The 26,438-nt window shown below is 35.4% G+C and overlaps 1 protein-coding gene across 8 annotated transcripts in view; it reads right to left on the bottom strand.

Annotated features, from left to right (window-relative positions):
• The window catches only part of NBEAL1 (neurobeachin like 1), a 204,626-nt gene that overhangs the window by 49,855 nt on the left and 128,333 nt on the right, over positions 1-26,438 (bottom strand). For 7 of the 8 annotated variants that reach the window (XM_063093907.1, XM_063093959.1, XM_063093933.1 and 4 more), the window contains 5 exons: positions 20,158-20,315; positions 18,112-18,236; positions 13,315-13,441; positions 1,542-1,690; positions 856-989 (listed from right to left, as the gene is read on the bottom strand). In XM_063093907.1, coding sequence (XP_062949977.1) covers positions 856-989; positions 1,542-1,690; positions 13,315-13,441; positions 18,112-18,236; positions 20,158-20,315 — 693 coding nt within the window. The remainder of the gene's footprint in view (positions 1-855; positions 990-1,541; positions 1,691-13,314; positions 13,442-18,111; positions 18,237-20,157; positions 20,316-26,438) is intronic. The other variant, XM_063093951.1, reaches the window with a different exon arrangement.

Raw genomic sequence — 26,438 nt, 5'->3', positions numbered from 1 at the left:
AGCTAGGTAAGGTGGGGAAAGCCGTCAGACTGTAATACAAGTTGGACCCCAAGTAAATGAGAGAGCAAAGGTTGGGGCCAACCGTCCTAAGTTACATGCTCAAGGTTACACAGACATGGCTAGTGGTGAAAATAGTACAATTAGCCCTCCATATGTTCACAGGTTCCAAATCCATGGACTCATCCAACTACAGATTGAAAATATTAAAAACGGAAAAAAAAGCCAAACAATAAAAAAACAATAAAAAATAATACAAATAAAAAACCTACGTTTACAAAAACAGAAAAAAAAATACAATTTAACAACTATTTACATAGCATTTGCATTATATTAGGTATTATAAGTAATGTAGAGATGATTTAAAGCACACTGGAGGATGTGTGTATGACTGTACTTGGATTCAGGTAATCTGATCTCAGAGCCTGTGCATTTAACCACTTAGACTATTTAAGAATTTACTGCATTTCTAGAATAGATGCCCCATGATTGTTGAATTTGAACCCAACCTAGTTTAATAAATTCAGTCATATCTTATATATTGCTTATTACATCACAATTGGATACTGTGAGGCACCTATTGGTTGATGCTAGACATTCTTTAACTACATATATTTTTTAATGTACACACACACACACACACACACACACACACAAACTGAAAACCACCACCCTCCAAAAACTCAAACATAAACAAATCCCAGTGAATATTCATAGACCGATTAGCCCTCAATGTATATATTTTTTCCTCTAATACTGTTTCTTAACAAAAGTCAAAATTTCCATCACAGCTCACTAGCTGGAAAATTATTTCAAGCTAATACTTCAGGATTTCCAGAAAGGTAGCATATTACATACCTCTTTTTTGAAATTGAGAAAGTAGTTGGATTGGTCAACATGAAAAATCTCAAGGGCTGATCTCCTTAAGTTGTAACGCCGTAGGTGAATCTCTCGAACTTGAGAATGAGGCCACTTGAAATCAAAGCCTACTCCTGAAAACAGAATACCATATAAAGTAACTCATGCTATTCAGAAAATATCTCCGAAATTCTGACAAAACTAGCATTTAGGGAAAAGGAATTCCATTTCTACATTATAAAAACTATTTGTTAAAATTACTGGATCTGTAAACTGTTTTAAAATTCTACAGCTATTCTACTTCCTTCCCATGAGGATAGAGAATAATTGTGCATATTGCATCTTAGAAACAGTTTTCCTTTTTCTTTATGTTGGCATCATAGATTTAATAGTCCTTTTATCATCACATAAAGGATTAGGTGAGAAGCCTATAAGAATAAGTGTACATACAAAGGTATGATAAAATTAAGACTGCATTTTATAAATTCATAGCAATCTCCTCTAGCCAAATCTCTTAAAATACATTAATATATTTAACACAATACTGAGTTTCCATTTCTCCTTTTACATGATAGACCACAACTTCACAGTCTTATCTTACTTGCTTTCTTCTTCTTCTCATTCATGACTGATAAACTGAAACTTAATTACTGAAAAAAAGAAATTATTTTCCCAGAACTCCTCACCATCTTCTTTTTCAATGCTGCCATCGTAGAAATAAATGTGTTGAGTAGTGATGTCTAATCTGCCAGGAATTACATCAATTATTGTAATGAGTTCACAGTCTTCTGTCAATATCAATTTTTCTTTTTGATCCTGTTCTTCTTTCTCATCACTGTTACAACAAAAACAAACAAAAAACAACCAACAATTTATTTGGCTTAAATGGAAAAGAATACCATATTCAAATATAAATCTCATGTCTGTAAAATTAATATCCAAGAAAGAGTATTTGAATAACCTTTGAGAAATATGTGACTCCATACTAAATTACTTAGTGTCCAAATATTTTTATTACCCAATGATTCAGTTTCTTAAAAAATATGCTTTACATTTAAATTTTATATGATCCCTTAAAACAAAACATATTGAATCTTTAATACAACTGACAGATGACAGTTAAAAAACGCAGCAATATTGGTCATGTCATTTTAGTTATAGTCTGGGAGATATGAATTGACCCAGTGAATATATGAATCTGTGGATAAAAGATTGCATTATTAGTGGTGCTCTGTAAATCACTATTAGAAGTACTAATAGATTCTTAAAACGTAAAATGAGACTTCAAGAGTGACTGAAACTAGAGCATCACAATCACAGCATCCTCATGACAATGGAACTGGAGATAATACAAAGAGCTGCTATTGCCATACTTTACTTAAAGTGAAGTCACCTTGTATTAGGAGGAATGTTATCATTTATATTTGTTGCACGGAGTAACTGGAAAAGGACAGTCTTCTTGTGGCCTAGGTGACGTTAACTGACAAACACAGAAATAGGAACTCCTACCACTCACATGATGTTATTCAAGTAAATCTTTTTAGACAGCTGCTCTCTGGTCCTAGATATTTCACATCTCCTTTATGTCCAGGATAGCAATGACTAAGTCTAATTATGTTTCCAATGGATTTCGATGAGTAAGCTCTGCAAGTAACACCAACTTAGCTGGTAATATTGCAACCCTTAAAGCTAAGCTTTAAAAAAAAAAAACAGGAATTATTGGAAAGAAGTTTTACTAAATAGAGAAATTCCAATATTTAGAGTGATAAATGTAGCGATGAGTAACCTAAGAAAAAGCTTATTTATAATCAATGATAGAATTGTTCCTTCAGTTTAAAATGAATGAGCCTAACAATCATTAAATTCATTAGTCACTGAAGAAAGGAAAAAATTTCAGTCAAAAGCCTGACTAAACAACTAGCCAAGATAGTTCCTTATATAACTACCCCTACCCCATATCCCTGAAAATAATCAAGAAAATCTAAAAAAATTTTAAAATTATATCAACAAAAATCCTGGTTATGCCAGCAAAGGATACTAGTGAACCTGGTCAATTTGTAACATTAAAGTTCGTTCTAAGGAAATAGCTACCACATGTAGTTTATGTTTAGGACATAGCTACTCACTCTTGACTGAATATGAGGCTTTACAAACACATAAAGTAAACATCAGGGCAAATATATAAATCATGAACTTTGAATGCATTCCCTAATTCACACACAGATCCATTGGCAAAGGGTGGCAGTCTTACTGGATCAAAGTGTTGAAATACAACCTCTAACCAATCATTGGCTGACTACCAAGTTATGCTGACCCAGAGATAATCCCTATTAGGCCAGGTTTTAAAACAAAAACCAAAACAAATGCCAATGAAACAGACATCACTGGTAACACACTGTAGGTAAAACAGACTCCATAGAATTAGTCTAGGAAAGTCACTAAGCAAACAAACAAAAACACAACAGCAACTACAACACAACATCAAAGGAGATCAGAAACCAGACTGGGTAAAATTTATTATCTAAAATGTATAGTTTTTACAAAAACTATGGGACATACAAAGAAATAAGAAAGTATGAACCATAAACACTAAATCAGCAAAAAGGAACTCTCTCTTTCCACTTAGCACGCAAAGACTTCAAAGTAGCTATCATAATACATCATAGGGATGAAAGAAGACTAGTTTAAAGAACTAAAGCAGGGTATTTGGAATATGGCGGTGGCTGCGGCGGTTGGCGCGGAGTAGCTGAGGTGGAAAAGGCGGCCACTGGGCCTCAGGCAGCCGGGAAACTTGTGGACCTTCCTCTTGCCATCTCTTAAGGGAGGACCGTTGCTGGTGGCCGGTCGTGGGGGCTGACCGCCACTTTGCCCTTGGCAGGAGAGGCTGCCTCATTTATAGGCAACAGCTTTGAAGTATGGAACAGGAAAAGAACTGTTTCGTAGCGGCAAAAGCGAGTCTCTAAACAGGGAACATGGCGCCAGGGCTGCTGTGGATGCTGCCAGGATCCCGGAGGCCGGGGCCGTGCTGAAGGTGGCCAGCTGCCCTATTCATGATTCAAGGTTTCAGGCTGGCATAAAAGAAGATTCCTGGGAGCCCCCAAGCCGCGCCGCGGGACTGAGCAAGCACCCCTAGGTGGCGGGAACCGAGAACGGGGAAGGCGACAAACCAGAGGCAGAGAGTGAGCGCCCGACCTGGCACAGCCCTGTGAGTGACCCCTGGCCCGGCCCTGTTCGGGGGGCCAACGCCCACCCGGCTTCCGCCTGCATCACTGGGCCACTCACTGCCCCGGGGCTGCCTCCATTTTTCTCAGGTGGTGGCAGCTCCGGCCCAGCTTGGCTCCTCACTGAGCCTTCCCACTTGCTTGCCACGGCACGGGGCTTCCCAGGGCCCGTGGGCTGGCCTCCCCTCCCACTCCCTCCATGGTTCTCTGGAGGGGCTGGTGGTGTGGGGCATCCCCACCCAGTGTCGGGAGGGCAAGGAAGTATGGGTGGGGCGGACTGTCACTCCACCACACCCTGGACTCCGGCCCCCGGTAAACTTCCTGTTACTGGGAGGCAGATACCATCTCTGCGGCCACCAGTTCGGAAAAACGCCTAACCAATTTCTGGTTGGGAATAGTATGGTAGGAGAGTTCCCAAGTCCACCTGAACCTGCCGGAGAGCTGACTGCAGGCAGGCACTGGACTCAGTTCGTGCCGGGGGGATACAAAGATGAACCGTGTGCTGCGGTCTCCTCCCCTAAGGAGCTCACACTCTGGTGTGGGAGATAAGACAAGTACACAAATAACCGCGATACCAGGAGGAAGATGATAAGTCCCGAGAAAGATCTACACAGTGCTACAAAGACACCCAGAGCGACTGGTCGTCAGTGCCTAGCAGAAACCTGGTAGACTTCCTGGGCGAGGCGGTGCCGAGCAGGGTCTTGAAGGCCCAGCTGATAGACGAGGGTTGCAGAAGACACGCCCCAGCCCAGCCCAGTACGCACAGAGCGGGGAGACGTGCAGCCAGGGAGGCGGAGACTAGAAAGAAACCACACACCCTGTGGGGTCACCACTGCACGATTCAACAGCCGGGCCAGAGCACATAGAACAGGGAGAAGTCCTGCACAGGAAGTGAAACCTCAATAGTGATCACACACCCTGTGGTACGTGATCCAGCAGCCCAGCAGAGTCCAAGCTGACCAGAAAAGTGGCACCCTGGAGAGGCCCAAGACCCGAGGCAACCATACACACAAGGCACTAGAGGCCAACTGAGCAGTCACGGAGGTAGCCATACCAAATTGGCAACCACAGCAACATCTTAGTTAGTCAATAGTATCAAACCAGTGGACTGTGAAACCCCCTGCCACAATGAATAAACATCAAAAAAAAGATACCAGAAATACAAAAAATCAAGAAAGTACACCACCAAAAGTTAATAAATCTCAAACTCCAGATCCTATAGAACAAGAAGCCCTTGAAATGACTGACAAGGAATTTCGAGTGATAATTCTAAGGAAACTGAATGAGATACAAGAAAACTCAGCTAGACATCATGATGAAATGAGGAAAAGTATACAGGATCTGAAAGAGGAAATGTACAAGGAAATCAATGTCCTGAAAAAAAATGTAGCAGAACTTACTGAACTGAAGAAGTTATTCAGCGAAATAAAAAACACAACAGAGAGTTTAACCAGCAGGCTTGTCGAAGTTGAAGAGAGAACCTCTGAACTTGAAGATGGGCTGTTTTAACACAAGCAGACAAAAAGAAAGAAAAAAGAATCAAAGACATTGAAGAAAATCTGAGAGAGATATCAGATAACCTTCAGTGCTCAAATATCCGAGTCATGGGTATTCCAGAAGGGGAGGAAAAAGGAGATTGCATTGAAAATATATTCAACAAAATACTGGCAGAAAACTTCCCAGGTATAGGAAAAATCACAGATCTTCAGATCCAGGAAGCTCAACGATCTCCAAACGTATTCAACCCAAAAAGGCCTTCTCTAAGACATGTTATACTCAAATTGGCAAAACTCAGAGACAAAGAGAGAATCTTAAAAGCTGCAAGAGAGAAGCGTCAAATCACCTATAAGGGAGCCCCAATCAGGCTAACATCAGACTTTTCATCACAAACCCTAAAAGCTAGAAAGGAATGGGATGATATACTCTGAATACTAAAAGACAAAGATTGCCAGCCAAAAATACTCTACCCTGCAAGGCTATCCTTCCGAAATGAAGGGCAAATAGTATATTTCTCAGACAAACAAAAACTGCGGGAGTTCACTACCACATGACCACCCTTACAAGAAATCCTCAAGGGAGTACGGGCTTTGGTTCCTGAAAAATAACTACCACTGCCATAAAAACCCAAGAAAAATCAAAACCCACTAGTATAATAATAATGGCATTCATGAAGAGAAAACAATCAAACAAAAACGCTATCTACAACCTAAGGAACCAACAAACACAGAAACCAAACAGTAAATCAGAAAGCAAGGAACAAAAGACACCTAAGACAACCAAACAACCAATAAAATGCTAGGAATAAATCAACACCTTTCAATAACAACTCTTAATGTAAAAGGCTTAAATTCCCCAATCAAAAGACACAGACTGGCTGACTGGATCAAAAAGGAGGACCCAACTATATGCTGCCTACAAGAGACCCACCTCACCCATAAAGATTCACACAGACTAAGAGTGAAAGGATGGAAAAAGATTTACCATGCAAACAGAAAAGAAAAACGAGCTGGAGTAGCTATTCTTATATCTGACAAAATAGACTTTAAACTAAAAACCATAAAAAGAGACAATGAGGGACACTACTTAATGATAAAAGGACTGATCCATCAAGAAGACATAACAATCATAAATATGTACGCACCCAATGTTGGAGCAGCCAGATTTATAAAACAAACTCTATTAGACCTAAAGAAGGAAATAGACACTAATACCATAATAGCAGGGGACCTGAACACCCCACTGTCAATATTAGACAGATCATCTAGGCAAAGAATAAGTAGAGAAACACAAGATCTAAACAAGACTCTAGACCAATTGGAATTGGCAGATATCTACAGAACATTCCATCCAACAACCTCAGAATATTCATTCTTCTCATCAGCACATGGATCATTCTCCAGGATAGATCACATATTAGGTCACAAATCAAGTCTCAACAAATTCAAAAAAATTGGAATTATCCCATGTATTTTCTCAGACCACAATGGATTAAAACTAGAAATTAATAAAAAACGAAACTCTGGAAACTATACAAACACATGGAAATTAAACAGCATTCTACTTAATGACATATGGGTCCAAGAAGAAATCAAGCAGGAAATCAAAAAATTTATTGAAACTAATGAAAATAATGATACATCATACCAAAACCTGTGGGATACTGCAAAAGCAGTATTAAGGGGGAAATTTATTGCATTAAATGCTCACCTCAGAAGAATGGAAAGATGGCAAGTGAACAACCTAACACTTCACCTTAAAGAACTAGAAAAACAAGAACAATCCAAACCGAAAGTTAGCAGACGGAAAGAAATCATTAAGATCAGAGCAGAACTGAATGAAATGGAAACCCAAAAACAATTCAAAAGATCAATGAATCAAAAAGCTGGTTTTTTGAAAAGATAAATAAAATTGACAGACCATTTGCATGGCTAACAAAAAAAAGAAGAGAGAAGACTCAAATAACCAAAATTAGAAATGAAAAAGGGGATGTTACAACGGATTCATCTGAAATACAAGGAATCATTCGAGACTACTATAAACAACTATACGCCAACAAATTTGAAAATCTGGAGGAAATGGATAAATTTCTGGACACACACAAGCTCCCAAAACTGAACTATGAAGATGTAGAAAATTTGAACAGACCAATAACAATAAAGGAGATTGAAGCTGTTATCAGAAGGCTCCCAACAAAGAAAAGCCCAGGACCAGATGGATTCACAGCAGAATTTTACCAAACATTCAAAGAGGAAATGACACCAATTCTTTACAAACTATTCCAAGAGATTGAAACAGACGCACATCTCCCAAACTCATTCTATGAAGCAAACATCATCCTGATACCAAAACCAGGTAAAGATATAACCAAAAAAGAAAACTACAGGCCGATATCCTTGATGAATATAGATGCAAAAATCCTCACTAAAATACTAGCAAACAGAATACAGCAACACATACGTAAAATTATTCACCACGATCAAGTGGGATTCATCCCAGGGATGCAAGGTTGGTTCAACATATGCAAATCAATAAATGTGATACACCATATTAATAAAATCAAACACAAGGACCATATGATCATCTCTATAGATGCTGAAAAAGCATTTGATAAAATTCAACACTCATTCATGACAAAGACCCTCTATAAGTTAGGTATAGAGGGAAAGTATCTCAACATAATTAAAGCCATATATGCCAAACCCACTGCCAATATCATCCTGAATGGGGAAAAGCTGAAAGCTTTTCCTTTAAGAACAGGAACTAGACAAGGATGCCCACTCTCACATGATCCTATATATTGAACAGCCTAAAACCTCTACAAAAAAAACTGTTGGAATTGATAAATGATTTCAGCACAGTAGCAGGATACAAAATCAACACAGAAAAATCAGTAGCATTTCTTTTCTCCAATACTGAACATGCAGAACGAGAAATCAAGAAAGCCTGCCCATTTACAATAGCCACCAAAAAAATAAAATACTTAGGAATTGAGTTAACCAAGGAGGTGAAAAATCTCTATAATGAGAACTACAAACCACTGCTGAGAGAAATTAGAGAGGATACAAGAAGATGGAAAGATATCCCATGCTCTTGGATTGGAATAATCAACATAGTGAAAATGTCCATACTACCCAAAGTGATATACAAATTCAATGCAATCCCCATCAAAATTCCAAAGACATTTTTCTCAGAAATGGAAAAAACTATTCAGACATTTATATGGAACAATAAAAGACCACGCATAGCCAAAGCAATGCTGAGCAAAAAAAATAAAGCTGGAGGCATAACACTACCTGACTTTAAGCTATACTACAAAGCTATAATAACCAAAACAGTATGGTACTGGCATAAAAACAGACACACTGACCAATGGAATAGAATAGAGAATCCAGAAATCAACCCACACACTTACTGCCATCTGATCTTTGACAAAGGCACCAAGCCTATTCACTGGGGAAGGGACTGCCTCTTCAGCAAATGGTGCTGGGATAACTGGATATCCATATGCAGGAGAATGAAACTAGATCCATACCTCTCACCGTATACTAAAATCAACTCAAAATGGATTAAGGATTTAAATATACACCCTGAAACAATAAAACTTCTTAAAGAAAACATAGGAGAAACACTTCAGGAAATAGGACTGGGCACAGACTTCATGAATACAACCCCAAAAGCATGGGCAACCAAAGGAACAATAAACAAATGGGATTATATCAAACTAAAAAGCTTCTGCACAGCAAAAGAAACAATTAACAGAGTTAAAAGACAACCAACAGAGTGGGAGAAAATATTTGCAAAATATGCATCTGACAAAGGATTAATATCCAGAGTATATAAGGAACTCAAACAACTTTACAAGAAGAAAACAAGCAACCCAATTAAAAAATGGGCAAAAGAGCTAAGTAGGCATTTCTCTAAGGAAGATATACAAATGGCCAAGAGACATATGAAAAAATGCTCAACATCACTCAGCATCCGGGAAATGCAAATCAAAACTACAGTGAGATACCATCTAACCCCAGTTAGGATGGCTAAAATCCAAAAGACTCTGAACGATAAATGCTGGCTAGGTTTCGGAGAAAAAGGGACTCTCATACATTGTTGGTGGGACTGCAAAATGGTGCAGCCTCTATGGAAATTGGTATGGAGTTTCCTCAAGCAATTGCAGATAGATCTACCATACGACCCAGCTATCCCACTGTTGGGAATATATCCAGAGGAATGGAAATCATCAAGTCGAAGGTATACCTGTTCCCCAATGTTCATCACAGCACTCTTTACAATAGCCAAGAGTTGGAACCAGCCCAAATGTCCATCATCGGATGAGTGGATACGGAAAATGTGGTACAGGTACACAATGGAATACTACTCAGCTATAAAAATGAATGAAATACTGCCATTTGCAAGAACATGGATGGACCTTGAGAGAATTATATTAAGTGAAACAAGTCAGGCACAGGAAGAGAAATACCACATGTTCTCACTTATTGGTGGGAGCTAAAAATTAATATATAATTCACACACACACACACACACACACACACACACACACAACCGGGGGGGGGGAGAAGATATAACAACCACAATTACTTGAAGTTGATACGACAAGCAAACAGAAAGGACATTGTTGGGGGGGGAAGGAAGAGGGAGGGCGGTTTTGGTGATGGCTAACAATAATCAGCCACAATGTATATTGACAAAATAAAATTAAAAAACAAAAATAAAAAATAAAAAATAAAAATAAATAAAAAATAAAAGAACTAAAGCAAATTATGGCAATGAAACCTAGTCAAATAGAGACTATCAATAAAGAGACAGAAATTTTATAAATTAAAATAAAAAAAAAGAAACAAATGGACATTCTAGAGTTGAAAAGTGCAATAACCAAAATGAAAAATTCACCAGAAGGAGCCAACAGCACATTTGAATCTGTAGAGAAAGAAGCAAGGCTCTTGAAGATAGATCAATAAAAAAATGGTCCAATCTGAAGAACACAAAATAAAAAGAATCAAACAGAATGAAAGAGCCTCAGAGGGTCACCATCAAGTGAAACAACATATGTGCAATGGGAATTCCAGAAGGAGAAAAGAGAAAAAAGGGCCAGAAAAAATATCTGAAGAAATAATGTTTGACAAATTCCCAAATATGATGAAAAAACTAATCTACACATCTAGAAAGGTCAATGAAGTCCAAGTAGGATAAATACAAAGATATCTACATGTGGACACATAGCCAAGGTCGAAAGCCAAGGACAAAAATAATCTGAATGTACCAAGTGAAAAAATAACTCATCACACACAGAGAATCACAGTGAGATTAACATCACACTTCTAATCGGAAACAATGTAGGCTGAATATATTCAAAATGCTGAAAGAAAAAAAAACCCTATCAACTAAGAATTCTATATCCAGCAAAACTGTCCTTTATAAATGAAGGTCATGGTGCTGGAATAACTTGATAATCTCATGCAAAAGAATGAATTTGGACCCGTACATCACACCATATATAAAAATAAGCCTCAAATGGATCAAAGGCCTAAATGTAAGAGCTAAAGTATAAAACTCCTAGAAGAAAACAAAGGAGTAAATCTGCATGACTTTGGATTAGGCATTCGTTTCTTACATCTTCACCAAAAGCCTGAGAGACCAAAAAAAAATTAGATAAATTGGATTTCATCAAAATCAGAAACTTCTGTGCATCAAAAGACATCATTAAGAAAGTGAAAGACAATCCATTCAATGGGAGATAATATTTGCAAATCATATATCTGATAAGGGACTTGTATCTATTATATATAAAAAGTAGAGCTCAATAATAAAAAGATGAATAACACAATTTAAAAATGGGCAAAAGATATGCATAGACATTTTTCCAAAGAACATATATAAATGGACAACAAGCACATGAAAAGATACTCGATATTATTAGTCATTAGGGAAATGCAAATTAGATACAACTTCAAACTCTCTAGAATGGCTACAATTTTTTTAAAACACAAGGAAAATAACAAGAGTTGGGGTATATGTAGAGAAATTAGAACCCTCACACACTGCTGGTGGGAAGGTAAAAGGGTGTGGTCATTGTAAAAAAAAGTTTGACAATTCCTCAACAGGTTAAACGGAATTACCACATGACCCAACAATTCTACTCCAAGATATATACCCAAGATAACTAAAATCATATGTTCAAACAAAAACTTGTACATGAATATTTATGGAAATAGTATTCATAATTGCCAAAAAGTGCAAACAACCTAAATACCCATTGACTAATGAATGGATAAACAAAATGTGGTATATCCATAACTAGAATATTATTCAGACATAAAAAAGAATGAAGTACTGTTAAATGTTATAACATGGATGAACCTTGAAAACATTGTGCCAAATGAAACAAGCCAGACACAAAATGCCATATATTGTAGGATTTATAGGATATGTCCAAAATAGGCAAATATGCAGAGACAGAAAGTAGATCAGTGGTTGCCAGGGCACGTGGAGGGAAGGGGTAGGATGGGATTGACTACTAAAAGGTACAGGATTTCCTTCTGGGGTGATAGAAATGTTCTGGAATTAGATAGTGATGATGGTTGCACAACCTAATGAATACATTAAAAACCCACTGAATTATACACTTTAAAACGGTAAATTTTATGCTAGGTGAAGTACATCTTGATTTAAAAAAAAAAAAAAAACCTCAGATAACAGACAGAATTTGTGGCTATCAATCCTTCCTTATAAGAAATAAGAACGGAAGTCTTTCAGGGTGAAAGGAAATGATACCAGATGGTAACTGAATGCACACAAAGAAAGTGCACAAGTATGGTAATTATGTAGGTATATATAAAAGAAAGTATAAGTAAATATATATTTTTCTCTTTTCTTCCCTTAACTAATTTAAAGACAACTGCATAAAACAGTAACAATAAAACTGCATTGTTGGGCTTATAACACATAAAGGTTTAATATACATGACAAAGTAACACAAAAGAGAGATGAGAAAATGAATATATTTTATATTTGCTTAGGAGAAGTTTTTAAACTAAAAATTCAGAATTTAAAAATCTATCTAAGGCTATTCAGGTTATTTATTCTTCAGGGAGGTTGGGTAATTTGTGTCTGTCTTTCAAGGAATTTATTTGTCCATTTCATTTACGTTGCCAAAGTTATTGGCATAAAATTGTCATTAGTGTTCCTTTTTAATCATTTTAATGTTTGTAGTTATATCTGTCCTCTTTCATTCATGATATTGGCAATTTTTGTTGTCTTTCTTTTATTCCTAATCAGTCTGGCTTGAGGTTTCTGTTTTTTGTTATTTAATAACCAGTTTTTATTTTCTTCAATCTTTCTTTCTGTTTATTGGTTTTCTCTTTCATGGATTTCTTTTATCTTTATAATTTTCTTTCTTCTGCTTAAAGGTTTATATTTCATGATGTACATTTTTATCTAAACATAGCTTCAGCTGCATCTCACAAATGTGATATAACGTTTTCTTTATGATTAGGTTCAAAATATTTTGTAATTTCAAGGTCTACCTCCAAGTTATCCCAGTTCTGAGAAGCCTTCTTCAGTAATCTCAGTTAACACTGATAGACTCCTAAAAACAGATATAGAATTAACTGTCGGACCTTGGAAATACATAGCATTAGAATTTCAAGCCAATATCTTCCACAGTTTTATAATTCTATTTCTCAGAACAAAATAATTTAAAATTCTTTCAAATACTTATACATACATATTTACTCTGGCTGTTATGTCCTCTTCTGGAAGGTCTAATTTATCCTCCTCCATATCACTAACTTTTACTTGTTTTACTACTTCCAAAAGCAGTGAATCACTGGAAGGCTGTGAGTGTTGGATACCTGTTTAACACAAAATATCTATTAAACACAAAGTAAAAAATAATGTTATAGCCCTTCTGTAATTTGACTGTTAATTATATGATAATAATAAGTGTATTATAAGTAAAGAAGGTATTTTGATTTAGAGTAATCTATGATGTTTGATGATAATTTAAAAAATTGCTATACATGTGGTAAAAGGAATAAATGTTTTAAAAATATAGATATTTAAAAATTTATATTTTTAATGATGGCATTATTTGTTTCAGAAATAGGCCAAGTACTCTCTTTAATCATATTTAATTCTAAAGCATGCTAATAATTAAGTAAGGGAAAGAATTATTCTCATCGTTTTAATGTAATAGAACTATTTTTTACTGTGCATTTGTACTAAAGAAATACTAAGAAAGAACACATGATAAGTTGTCTTTAACTGGAAGATAATACATAGACTAAGAGCTGAAGTATTACTTTCTAGAGCATATGGAATGTAATAGATAATTCTGATGTACGTGCAATAAATGTAACATATTTCATAAACTAAACATTTTGTAGGAAGGCAGGGCTGGAGTAATGGAAATGATATGGGCTGTGAAATGATAAACCTAGAGTCAATTCTGTTCTGCTATTTATTAGACATATGACTCCTCTGAATCTATGTTTTCTTAACTGTGAAATGAAGAATTCATCACAGGGTTCTTATGAAAGGTAATACATGTTAAATACCTGGTACACATTAAATAAAAACAAATGGTAGCTATCATTATCATACATTTACCCACTATCTAACTGGCATGAGAACAGTAATACAAATATATTCATAATTTATATATAGGACTGGAAAAACATTTTATATTTAACTACGAATAGACATTTCATTTATGAGAAATAAAAGTAATTCATAATAAATAACACTGCAACTGCAAATAACTATAAATAACATTATAAATATAAATAACATAACACTACAAAGATGACAAATCCTTAACTTATCAAATGGAATCAATGCTAACACATAAAATTAATCAACCTAATGTACGGGTGCATTTTTCTGTGTAAATCTGCTTTGATCACATCTTCTACAGTGGGAAGTACCAGCTCACACTTTCCCTAGAACAAGTTAGTAACTACTTTTACTGAACACCATCATTTATAAGGCGAACAGGATAAAGGTTTTAGAAAAAAAGACTAAACATTAGTATGAAAAGTAGGAGGTTACACAGCAGAGATAAGAAAGAAATACACTTACAGTGGAGGGTAACTACTAAATGCTTCAGAAACCATGGAAGTAATGGGAGAACTAAAAATAAGTGGTTAAATTTGGCAGTCAGAAAAGAGCAAGTCTAATGAAGAAGTATGGACAAAAAAATTTTCTTAAACCAAATATTTTTAATAATACATTTAAGAATATACTTTCTTTTTGACTATTCAAGGGGGTGTGTCCAAAAATACTTCACAAATCAAATGTTTAGAATTCATAATGGATTTTCCATCAAAAATAATATTATGAATAATGGTAAACTTTGTAGGTTAACCCATAATGTACACTATTCTGTATTTTTGCAATGGGTTGCTTACAAAGCAGTTCTGGGGTAAGTGAAACAAAACAAAACAAGAAAATATTTTTTTTAAAAAAATGACACCATGAATTCTAGCAGCTAATAAGAAATACTTATACAGACACACACACAAAAAGAGTAGGTACAACATTTGGCAGTTAATTCTGAAGTGAAATGCATTTCAGGGAACTTTAAAGGTTTTAAAGATTGATATCACTGTTTTTTGTTGTTTTTTTTTTACTATTTCCGATTTCACGTTGAGATGTATATATTTTTTGTTATATACAGTTTTATTATCACCATCATACTTTGGGTAAATTTTTAAAAGTGGTAATGAGAAAAACATAAAAAAAGAGAAAGGGGAGTTCCAGTCAAGATGGCAGAATAGACGGTCCCCAGCATCACTCTCTCCCACGAATCAACCAATTTACAGCTATAAAAATGTAACAACAGCCAAGCTGGGGCCGCTGGAGCTCAGCAAAAGAGGAGGAGAGACCTACAGAGTTCAGGAAGGTGGGAGAAACCATGATGAGAGAAAGAAAAAACTGCTCGGAGCCTTTTCTGCTGTGGCTGCTTTAAGGCTGGAGCTGCTGAGTGCATGGAGCAGGAGCTGGCAAAAGCCTCAGCTGTGCCCTTCAGATGGAGTTGCTTGGAGGCAGCCGGGCAGAAAAGGGCCTTAGTGGCCCTCAGGACAGCAAAATCACTAATAGTGTTCCTGTGGACCCACACAGGAGTGAGGAGCCAGAACAAATGAAAAAAGGAGCCATTCAGAGCCCAGTGAGTCATTGCAAGGGACCGGCACAGGGCCTGTCCCATGGAAACTGTTTGGAGCACAGGCCATGGTGGAGATGGGCTCACTGGGGGAACACGGGGACACAGCAAGGTCAGCTGATCCACCCCCCAGTGCAGGACCACTCAGAGGAGACTGGTCAGGAATATAGAATTGCATAAGGTGCAGTCTGATGAAAAAAAGACTCAGACCCAGATCAGAGTTTCTATACAACCCAGATGCACCGATTCTCTGGAGAGCCAGAAGTACCTATAAGGTCAACCATTAAACCCTGAGCTGCGCAAAAAGCCTTCCCTAGGGAAACAGCAGCAAAGCAGCAATTTAGCTCAACCACACAGCTCAAGTGCTGGTCCCCACAGGAAGTTCCCCCATTTTAGAAGTAAGCAAAGGAGAAAAAATTAGTTCCGGCCCAGGCACACCACTAGCACCTCAGGGCCCGCCAGGGGACCTGAGGCATGGAGCCAGGGTCTGGACCCCCTCACAACCAGGCACACCACCAGTGCCAAGGAGCATGCCAAAAACATCACCTCCACGTGGGTGGCCCACCACACCCACCGCAATAACCATGGCTGCCGTGAAAGTGGCTAGACATCACAACCACCATGCAGATGATCCACCAGCCAGTGGAGTGCTTTGACAGAAGGAGAGTCACCAGCAGAGATAAAGAAGAGGATGTCTCTCTCCACAAAGCCCATTTCAGGGTGACAGAAGAAGCATCTGCTCTATGATAATATTGGGGGACCTGAACACACCTCTCAGCATTGGACAGATCATCTAGGCAACAAATCAACAAAGTAACCATTATTCTTTCAGAGGGAGAGAAGAAATCCAGTATTATCACTGGTGGGAGGGGGGAGGAAGAGGAGGATAGGGAGAGATTGGACAAGGGGCACAAAGAATAAGTACAATTTGTAACAATATACATACTAGTAATATTGATTTGATCAACATATGTCAACATCAAATCCCCAAAATACGTATAATCAACTATGATTCAATTAAAAAAAAAAAAAAGAGAGAAAGGACATTGGTTTTCCTGGACATAAAACAATTGAGACCAAGAAAAAGAGACATAAAATTATATCTGTATGTATGTGTGGAGGGATAAGAAGGAGAGGAAGAGGGAGAGTTAATTTTCTGGAGTGGGATTTCTTGGAAAGTCAAGAAAATAATAGAGAACACTATTCCTTAATTACTAGTTTAAAGTCATTCATTAAAAGACGTTTGCTAGGTGATAAGGATAGTTAAATTTCAAGGAGGAGAAAAAGTATAAGAGTGTCAAATTACTTATAGAGAGGAGAAGCTACAAATAATTGGCTATTGCTATGCAATAAACACTCAAAGTTAGTGTTTATATTGAACAGGGCCATTATTTTGCATTAAGAAAAAAATCACTTACTGTATCTGATTTATTTTCGAATGTAACACCCTATATGGCAGGCATCATGGCTCTTTCAATTAATTTTATGGCATCAAACGCATTGACCAATATGTTAAGACAATTGAAAAAATAAGACCTAAAAGTTAGTACTCATTTTATCTATAATCTAGTCATTGAATATAAGGTGCAGAGGTGGCTATGGTATAGTAACGACAATTTAGCACACATATGACTTGCCAATGACTCTTTTTTTTTTTTTTGGCAGCTGGCCAGTAGAAGGATCAAATCCTGGACCTTGGTGTTACTAGTACCATGCTTAACCAACTGAGTTAACTGGCCTGCCCTACCAATGACTCTTGACAAACAACATTTTGGGGAATTTCACAAACCTATCTTCAAAAAGGGATAGATGACAAGTGAGATGGTTAGAAAGTAAGGGCTTCCTAAAGAGTTGTAGAAACCCCTTAAAATCTGTTTTGAAATCTTGCCAGGCTAAATATTTTAAAGTATTTTTTTCTAGAAAAAGGCATTGGCCCATTTAGGATACTAAGGATCGAGAGTTCTATAAAAATAGGTTAAAAAAGAAAGGCTCGAAGGATTGCTAAGAATTCTAATTATATCTAACATTAACATTAGCCTCAGTCTTGAATGAGCAAAAAATACTAAGGGAAAAGGACATTGTTTCACTATAAGAGACAGAGCAATTCATATGAAGTACAGTATAATTTTATAATTAAAAAAATTTTTTCCTTGCAAAATTACAATCAATGGAAATACGATGCCATCCTAGATTTGGGCCAAATGTAACAGGACTGAACACATAAAACCATTTAAATATCAAGTATAAAATGACTCCTTTCCTTCATAAGTAAACAATTTTAAAACAATTAATAAAACAACAATAACCAACCCACCCAACACCCTCACTATCTTCAACAAATAAACAATCATTGGAACTCACCTAGATTATCTCTTAAGGCGCTAGCTTCTTCATGGGTTTTGAAATTATAATTCGGCACCAGTTTAAGTTTCATGCGGGAATAATTTTCTATATTAGCTAGTTTCCAGTGAACTGGATTCTGTTTTCTAAGAATATTCATAAGCAAACAAGTAAAATTATTAAATTACAAAGACTGGTTGACTGAAATAGTGTAAGAAAGTGTCAGGTACACTACATTTTTTAGCATGATTTTATAAAAATGTTCACACTTATTATCTCATTTTATCCAAACAACTCTGAAAAAATCAAAGTGAGTACGCATAGCTGCAGTTTCTAATGAGGAATCTAAGTCAGGCCAACTTATTTGCCCAAGGTGTCACAAGGCTTATAGGTAGCTGAAATAAGATTTGAACATGAACTTTGAGACTTACGGCTTGATACCTTTACTCTAAATGGAAGTTATTAACTAGCTATACAATGAATTTATATTTCTAAACACAGTTTTCAAAATAAAATAATGATTTTACTACAAATAAAGATAACATAACTGCAAATGGATCCAAGATCTAAATATAACAGATAAAACTCTTAGAAAGACAGGGATAAATCTTCATGACTTGGACTTGAGAATGATTTCTTAAGATATGACATCAAAAACACGTGCAACAAAAGAAAAAGATAAGTTGGACTTCATCAAAATTAAAAACTTTTCTGAATTAAAGGCTACTATCAAGAAAGTGAAAAGATAACCTACATGTTTGTAAATCATATGCCTGATAAGGGTCTATTATTGAGAATATACTAAAAAAACTCTTACAACTCAATAAAAAGTCAAATAACCCAATTTAAACATGAGCAAAGGATGTGAGAGACATTTCTCCAAAGAAGTTATACAAAAGGCCAACAAGCACATGAAAAGATACTCCATATTACCAATCATTAGGAAAATGGAAAATCAAATCATAAGATATTACTTCACACCCACTAGGAGAGCCATAATAAAAAAACCAGAAAATGACAAGCAGTGGTAAGAATGTGGAGAAACTGGAACCCTCGTACATTGCTGTTGGGAATATAAAATGATGCAGCTGCTACAGAAAACCGTATGGGGATTCCTCAGCAAGTTAAACAGAATTACCACATGACCCAGAAATTCTACTCATAGGTATATACCCAAGAGAATTAAAAACAGGTGTTCATACAAACACTTGTACATAAATGTTCATAGCAGCACTGTTCACAGTAGCCAAAAAGTGAAAAATAACCTAAATGTCTATCAACAGATGAATGGATAAACAAAAGGTGTTAGGTATATCCACAACTATTATTCAGCTGTAAAAAAGAATAAAGTAACTAATACATGCTACAACATAATGAAAACATTATGCTAAGTGAAAGAAGTCAGACACAAAAGGCTACATATTGTATGATCCCATTCATATAAAATATCCAGAAAAGGCAAATCACAGAGACAGAAAGCAGATTGGTGGTTAAGGAAGGGGGTAATGTGGAGTGACTAATAGGTATAGTGTTTCCTTCTGGGGTGATAGAAATATTCTGAAGCTAGACAGTGGTAATGATTGTACAACATTATAAATGTACTTAATGCCACCAAATTGTACATTTTAAAATGGTAAATTTTATGTTATGTGTATTCTACCACATTAAAAAAGGGCTGTAAATAAAAAGACAATATCATTCAGCAAAACAGAAGTGACTTAGGATCAATTAAATAAACTGTAAAATATTTATACACACAGCATCATTAAACCTAGCTCAAAGAGGTGGTGTCGGAAAGACAGAAGTACACTGGTTCCACACTTACTAAGAGTCTAAAGGCCAATAAACTTTTTATCACAGCATAAAAGGAAGGGAAGTAACTGCATGATGAAAAACACACATAAACCGCTAATGATCCCAGACCTGTAATTCTCAAAGGACAATAAATTAATTAAAAGCAATCATAAACATTGTTAAAAATGGAACGAAGAGAGGATTGGCTCAAAAAGTCCTAGACCAGAGTTCTAAAGAAAAAAGCGTAATTAATAAATAATATTATTATTATACCTTTCAGCCCAAGGTCCCCTTTCACATGTAAGATAGAGCTTTATTGCCTTCCAGCGTCTAAGAGTGGCTAACTGTTGACTGCTAAGTTGTTTAAGCATATTATTATACCTCAAGTTCTCTTGGCGTGCTTTTCGATTAAATGGCTCTACAAAAATCTCCTGAAAGAAACAGCAATAAATAAGAACATTAAACCATATATGTACAGGTATATTTATGTTTTAATACCATAATTTAAAATATTTGACAAAGTCATGCAGTATGGGGAAGAAGCTGGTAACTAACAGGCTATTGTTATTCTATTAGAATCATTTTATTTGATAAGCATGATATAATTCTAGCTACAATCTATTTATATTTTTCAAAAATTAAAAAAACCCAACAATAAATATGAAGAACTTAAAAACAGAAAATGCCTCAACATGGGATTCTTAAACTCAGGATAATTAATTTCTTACAGTTAAGTGAAATAATTTTCCTTTGGGATCTTTTGATTTATAAGGCATCTGGAATGAGACTCAAGTTCACAGAAAGTAGAAAGGAGAGAAATCACATTGCATATTGATACTGATGGCCCAAAAAGCAATGCCAAAGACAAAAGAAATCTGTATAGGCAACTCTTTCACAATGAAAAATTTCATCATTTAGACTGCTGCTCTCTTAATGAATTCATACACTTATTCCAGTTTTCAGGATAAAACAGACTTTGATAATAGTTTCTACCAAGACATAAATTTAAGCCCTGAAATTAAAAATTTAGAGCTTTCAAAGAGACTCTTGGTAAGACTGGCTTATCTAACTCACACTGACATTCATCTATTAGGAACTAAAATGACAACATTAAACATTAAACATTTCAAACAAATCAACACTGAATACATTAAAAAGAACAGTTAAGGACACAGATTAAACAATTTTAGAGGCAGTATATAATGCATGGTTAAAAATATAAGCCTTGGAGTTAGACCGGGGTACAAATCTTGGGTAATTCTCTTAGCTAATTCCCTCTCTGAAGCTCAGTGTCTTCATCTGTAAAATGAGGTGGACAATAGCTGTCATCATAAAGATTAATATTTAAATTGCTTAATATAGTGCCAGAAAAACAGCAAGCTTTTAATAAATTGTAGCTGTTATTGTTATAATTGTTATTGAAACTATTACTAGATTTGTAGGAAAGCAATGATTTGGGATACAATGTTATCAAATATTTAAGACAGATGATTGCTGAGAAAATGAGTAAGTCATGACAGCTCCAAGATAATTAAACACCAGTTTCACAGTTTTGCAGTTCAAGCATATAAGGATATTCTTAAATTAGGTATTTCTAGAACTAGAAAACCTAAAGGTGAAGTTACAGGGTAAGTGTTCCTAAGAAAATAAACTGGTAGAACTTCCCTGAGGGCAATATAACAGTATCATAAGCACTACCTACACTTATCCTAGGGAATTCATCCTGGATAATCACAAAAATATAACTATAGGGATGTTCAATATTGCTTATAATAAGAAAAAAACTAGCACGAGGTCCAACAATGGGAAGTAGATTTAAATATGTTCTAACACATAATACAATGGAATACTATGCAGACATATAATGACATGGAAAGATGTTCACAATATACTTGAAGAAAGGAATAGCAAACGAAACTGCCCAATTTTGGCTTAATCAAATACATACATAAAAATACAGGAAAGATATATATGAAAACGTTAATAGTGTTAGAATTTCAAATATTTCTTTTTATATTTATTTTATGGAATAAGTGTTTATTTAGTAGGTGAGAAGATAAAAGATCATGTGTAGAATAAGGTCATATATCTGTCTAAACACACACACACACACACACACACACACACAAACACATACACAGAGCATAAGAGAAAAAAGATCACAAGACAGTATTCTAAAATATTAACATCATAATTACTATGGGAGTTGGATAATAAATTCTTTCACTTAATATTTTCTTTCCACACTTCTTATGAATATACATTGCTTTTATAACCAGAAAAATAATATTTTTTAAATCATATAACTTTTAACTTCTGAAATTATTTAAACTTAAGTAACTTGCCTAACAATAAAAATTAAGCAATTTTTGGACAAGAAGGGGCATTAAAGATAATCTGGTTCAAGCTCCTTGTTTTACAGATTTGGAAACAAGCCCAAAGAGATTAAGTGGTTTGCCTCCATGATTATTGAGCTAAATAAGTATGATAATGGTACTATAAATCAAATTTCCCAACTCTGTGCCTTCAAATAGACATGGGAAACATAACAGAAAAACTGAATGATAAACTATTACTTTTAAAAGCCTTAGAGACAATAAAAATAGATAAATGGCAAAGAAGATTTTCCTATTTATTTATTTATCCTGTTAGTTTTTGGACTATACCTTCTTTTTTATTTTTCAATGCATCCTACTCAACCTTAAATAAGTATTTTTACTACTTCCAAAACAATGAAAGAAACAACAGCTTAACTCCATTTATCTTTTTAATCTTAGATTTTGTGTCACTTTCATATACTTCTACAAACATTTTAACCCCACAACCCATTATTACTGTTGTATTTAACTACTGCCATTTGTTTACATCTACTTAAATACTTCTTTTCCTGAGCTCTTCCTTCCTTTTTGCAGTTCCATGCCACTATTTGGGCCTAAAGAAGGCCCTTTAATATTTCTTGTAGAACAAGTCTACTGTTAACTTCTCTCAGCTTTTCTCTGTATGAAATGACTTTGTTTTGCTATAACTTTTTTTTTTAATGCAAAATATTGCTTTATAATATAGCAATATTTAACATAAATTTAACTTTAATTGCTTATAATTACAGAAAACATTTTGGATAATGTTATTTAACTCTACTTAAGTTTGGGGAGAAAACCTTCACAAAGATGTAGGTTTGAATGTTTGAACTATATGCACATGCTTTTGATAGAGGTTGTACTTTCATTTCATAAACAGTTTCTAACTATTCTAATAAACTGGACATGCTCAAAGCCTTTTATTATCTAAATAATGAATTTCCTACTTCTCTAATACAGACTCTCACAAAATCCCTAACAATAGTTCATAATGATAAAGAGTAACTGTTTCAGGCCTAATTACTTTTGAGAGTCAAGCCACTTTTTTTTTTTTTTTTTTGTCTTTTTCGTGACCAGCACTCAGCCAGTGAGTGCACCGGCCATTCCTATATAGGATCCGAACCCGTGGTGGGAGTGTCACCGTGCTCCCAGCGCCGCACTCTCCCAAGTGCACCACGGGCTCGGCCCAAGTCTAGCCACTTTTGACAAGAAGAAACTTTATGGGGCAGCCAGACCAACCCCTAAAAACTAACTATGTCATTCAAAATGAACTTCTTTAAAGGCACTTCCAATAGTTATTTCCATTTTGAAGGCTGGATGAGAAATGAAGCCTTTAAGCTGCATGTCTTCAGCCTTAAAGTTCCCAGTTATTTCGAATACTGGAAGATTTTTAGCTTGGTCCTTGCTTAAGCACTATCCATTGTAACTCACAGAAAGACAAACACCTCCAAAGGTATATAAATGTTCACTGGCTTCATGCATGTTACTTAAAAAGTCATGTAGGTGATCTGGGAGCAGACAGTAATGTAAGGCCAATGTCTCTTAATCTCTGCTACAGCTGGTAGGACAGCTCACTGTTCACTACACAAAACTGGCAAAGGACATGGCACAGATGTGGTACCATCAAAGAAAGATATTCTGGATTCTAAACTCATGTAATGATTCTTTTGCCATTAGAGTTGATTTTGATCATGTCAATAACTTGGCAGTTGGTTTATTACTAGAATACAATAGTATGAATTCATTTTTTTGTATTCTCCCCTAGAGTATCTCCACTGAAAAGCCATAAGCTATGCCTAAATGTTCTGCTCTGAAAGAAAATAACAGGCCGGTAAAAAGGTTTCGGAACCACTGATCCTCAAGATTTTTATTCTCTTGGAAGAGCATTCTTTGGTATTTGTGGATCCCTTCATATAACAGAAAAACTCCTCCAAAATACTCTTCTAGAATATGTATCTGAATGGCAGTAAAAGCAAACAGCAACTATTCTCTCAGGTTGAAGCAAGCTTACATGCCAAGACAGAATGCTGTTACTGGCTGGATCCTCATTTTGGCAACTGCAGCAGAGGATGTACTCTATCTGCTCCATATTCTGTAGCCATGGCTGTGATATGAATCTGGTCTGCAATTGAACTGCCAGATGCCCCCGAGTCCACACACTGCTACTTGGGTGGCAGGTAGCAACAGCATAAAGGGTGGTTTGGAGCAAATGGCAGCTCCATGGTATAGGTGCTGAAGCTGCTGCTACAGCCATTGGTGGTGGGAAAGGCCTAACCTTCATTTTTGAATGTTATTTTTGCTAGGTATAGAGTTCTACATCAGCAAGGTTTTTTTTCCTTTCAGCACTGAAAGGATGCCATTCCACTGTCTTTTAACTTGCATAAATACTCTCGAAAAGTCAGTTTTACAGGATTTTACACTTGATATTATGAGTATTTTTAATATCAGCCATTCTAACAGATATGTAATGTTATATCCTCATCATCTTAATTTGTGTTTTCCTAATGACTAATAATTTGAATATCTTTTCATGGTCTTATTTGTCATCTGTATATCTTCTTTGGTGAAGTGTCATTTCAAATATTTTGCCCACTTTTTAATTGTGTTGTATTCTTATTGGTGAGTCTTTTGGATTCTTTATATATTCTGGACACAAGTCCTTTGTCCACTGTTATTTGCAAATATTTTCTCCCAGCCCATGGCTTGTTTTTTTATTCTATGATAGTGTCCTTCAAAGAGCAAAAGCTTTTTAATTTTGATGAAGTTCAATTTATAAACTTTTTTCTGTTATGGATCATAGCTTTGGTGTCTTATCTAGGAACTCTAACCTAAGATCACAGATTGATTTCTATGATTCTTTCTAAAAGATTTAAAGGTTCAGATTTTACATTTAAATTTATAATCCACTTTGAGTTAATTTTTATATGTGTTGTGAAGTGTAAGTCAAGATACTTTAAAATATAGATCAATAACCAATTGTTTCATCATCATTTGTTGAAAAGAATGTTCATTCTTCATTGAATTGCTGTTGTATGTTTATCAAATATCACTTGATCATATTTGTGTCTCTATTTCTGGATTTTCTACTTATTCCATTGGTCTATGTGTATATTCTTTGCCAATTTCACCCTGTTAGGACTAGTGAAACTTTATATTGTATCTTAAAATAGTAGTGTAAGTTCTCCAATTTTGTTCTTTCCTAAAATTGCTTTCGTTATTCTAATTCCTTTTTCTTTCCATGTAAGTTTAAAAATGAACATGTCTATATGTATAGAAAATCCTCTTAAGATTTTTATTGGACTTGCATTAATTCTTCTGATCAATTTGGGGAGAATTTATATCTTAAGATGACTTAAGACTATTGAGTCATCTACTTCATAAATGCAGTGTCTCTCCATTTATTAAGGTCTTATTTCATCAGCATTTTATAGTTTGTGGCACATACATAAGTAATACCTAAGTGTTTTACTCTTTTTAGAGCTATTCTAAATAGCACTTTTTAAAAATTTCAATTTCTAATCATTCATTGCTATTGTATAGAAACATAATTTAATTCTGTATATTGATTTTATGTCCTACAAACTTGCTAATTTCACTTATTAATTATAGGAGGTTTTTGGTAGATTCCTGGGATTTTCTACATACAGAATTATGTTATCTGAAAAGTTATACTTCTTTCTTCCCAACATGAATGCCTTTTAAAATCTTTTTCTGTTCTTATTGCATTTGCTAGGATTTACTTGTACAGTACAATAGTGACTAGGAATAGAGAGAATGGACATTCCTGCATAGTACCCTATCTTAGGGGAAAAGCACCAAGTTTTTTAACTCTAAATACAATGCCAGTTTTAGGATTTTTGTAGAAGTTGAGGTAGTTCCCTTCCCATTCATAGTATGCTGAGAGCCTTGATTATGAATAGATGTTGAATTTTGTCAAGTACTTTTTCTGTATCTACTGATATGATAATGTAGTTTTTCTTGATAAGTCTGTTAACGTGTTTCACTATGTTGATTGAATTTCAAATGATGAACCAGCCTTGCGTTCCAAGGATAAACTACATTTTTTGTGTGTGATATATTTTTCTCTATTGTCTTTCTGTTTTCAGTTTCACTGATTTCTGTTGTTTCTTACTTCTGCTTGCTATGGGTTTAGATTACTTCTCTTTTTCTACTTTCTTACAGAAGAAACTTAACATT

Source organism: Cynocephalus volans, chromosome 1, assembly GCF_027409185.1.
Source record: "Cynocephalus volans isolate mCynVol1 chromosome 1, mCynVol1.pri, whole genome shotgun sequence".
NCBI lineage: Eukaryota > Metazoa > Chordata > Mammalia > Dermoptera > Cynocephalidae > Cynocephalus > Cynocephalus volans.
This window is presented reverse-complemented; position numbering and strand designations above follow the sequence as displayed.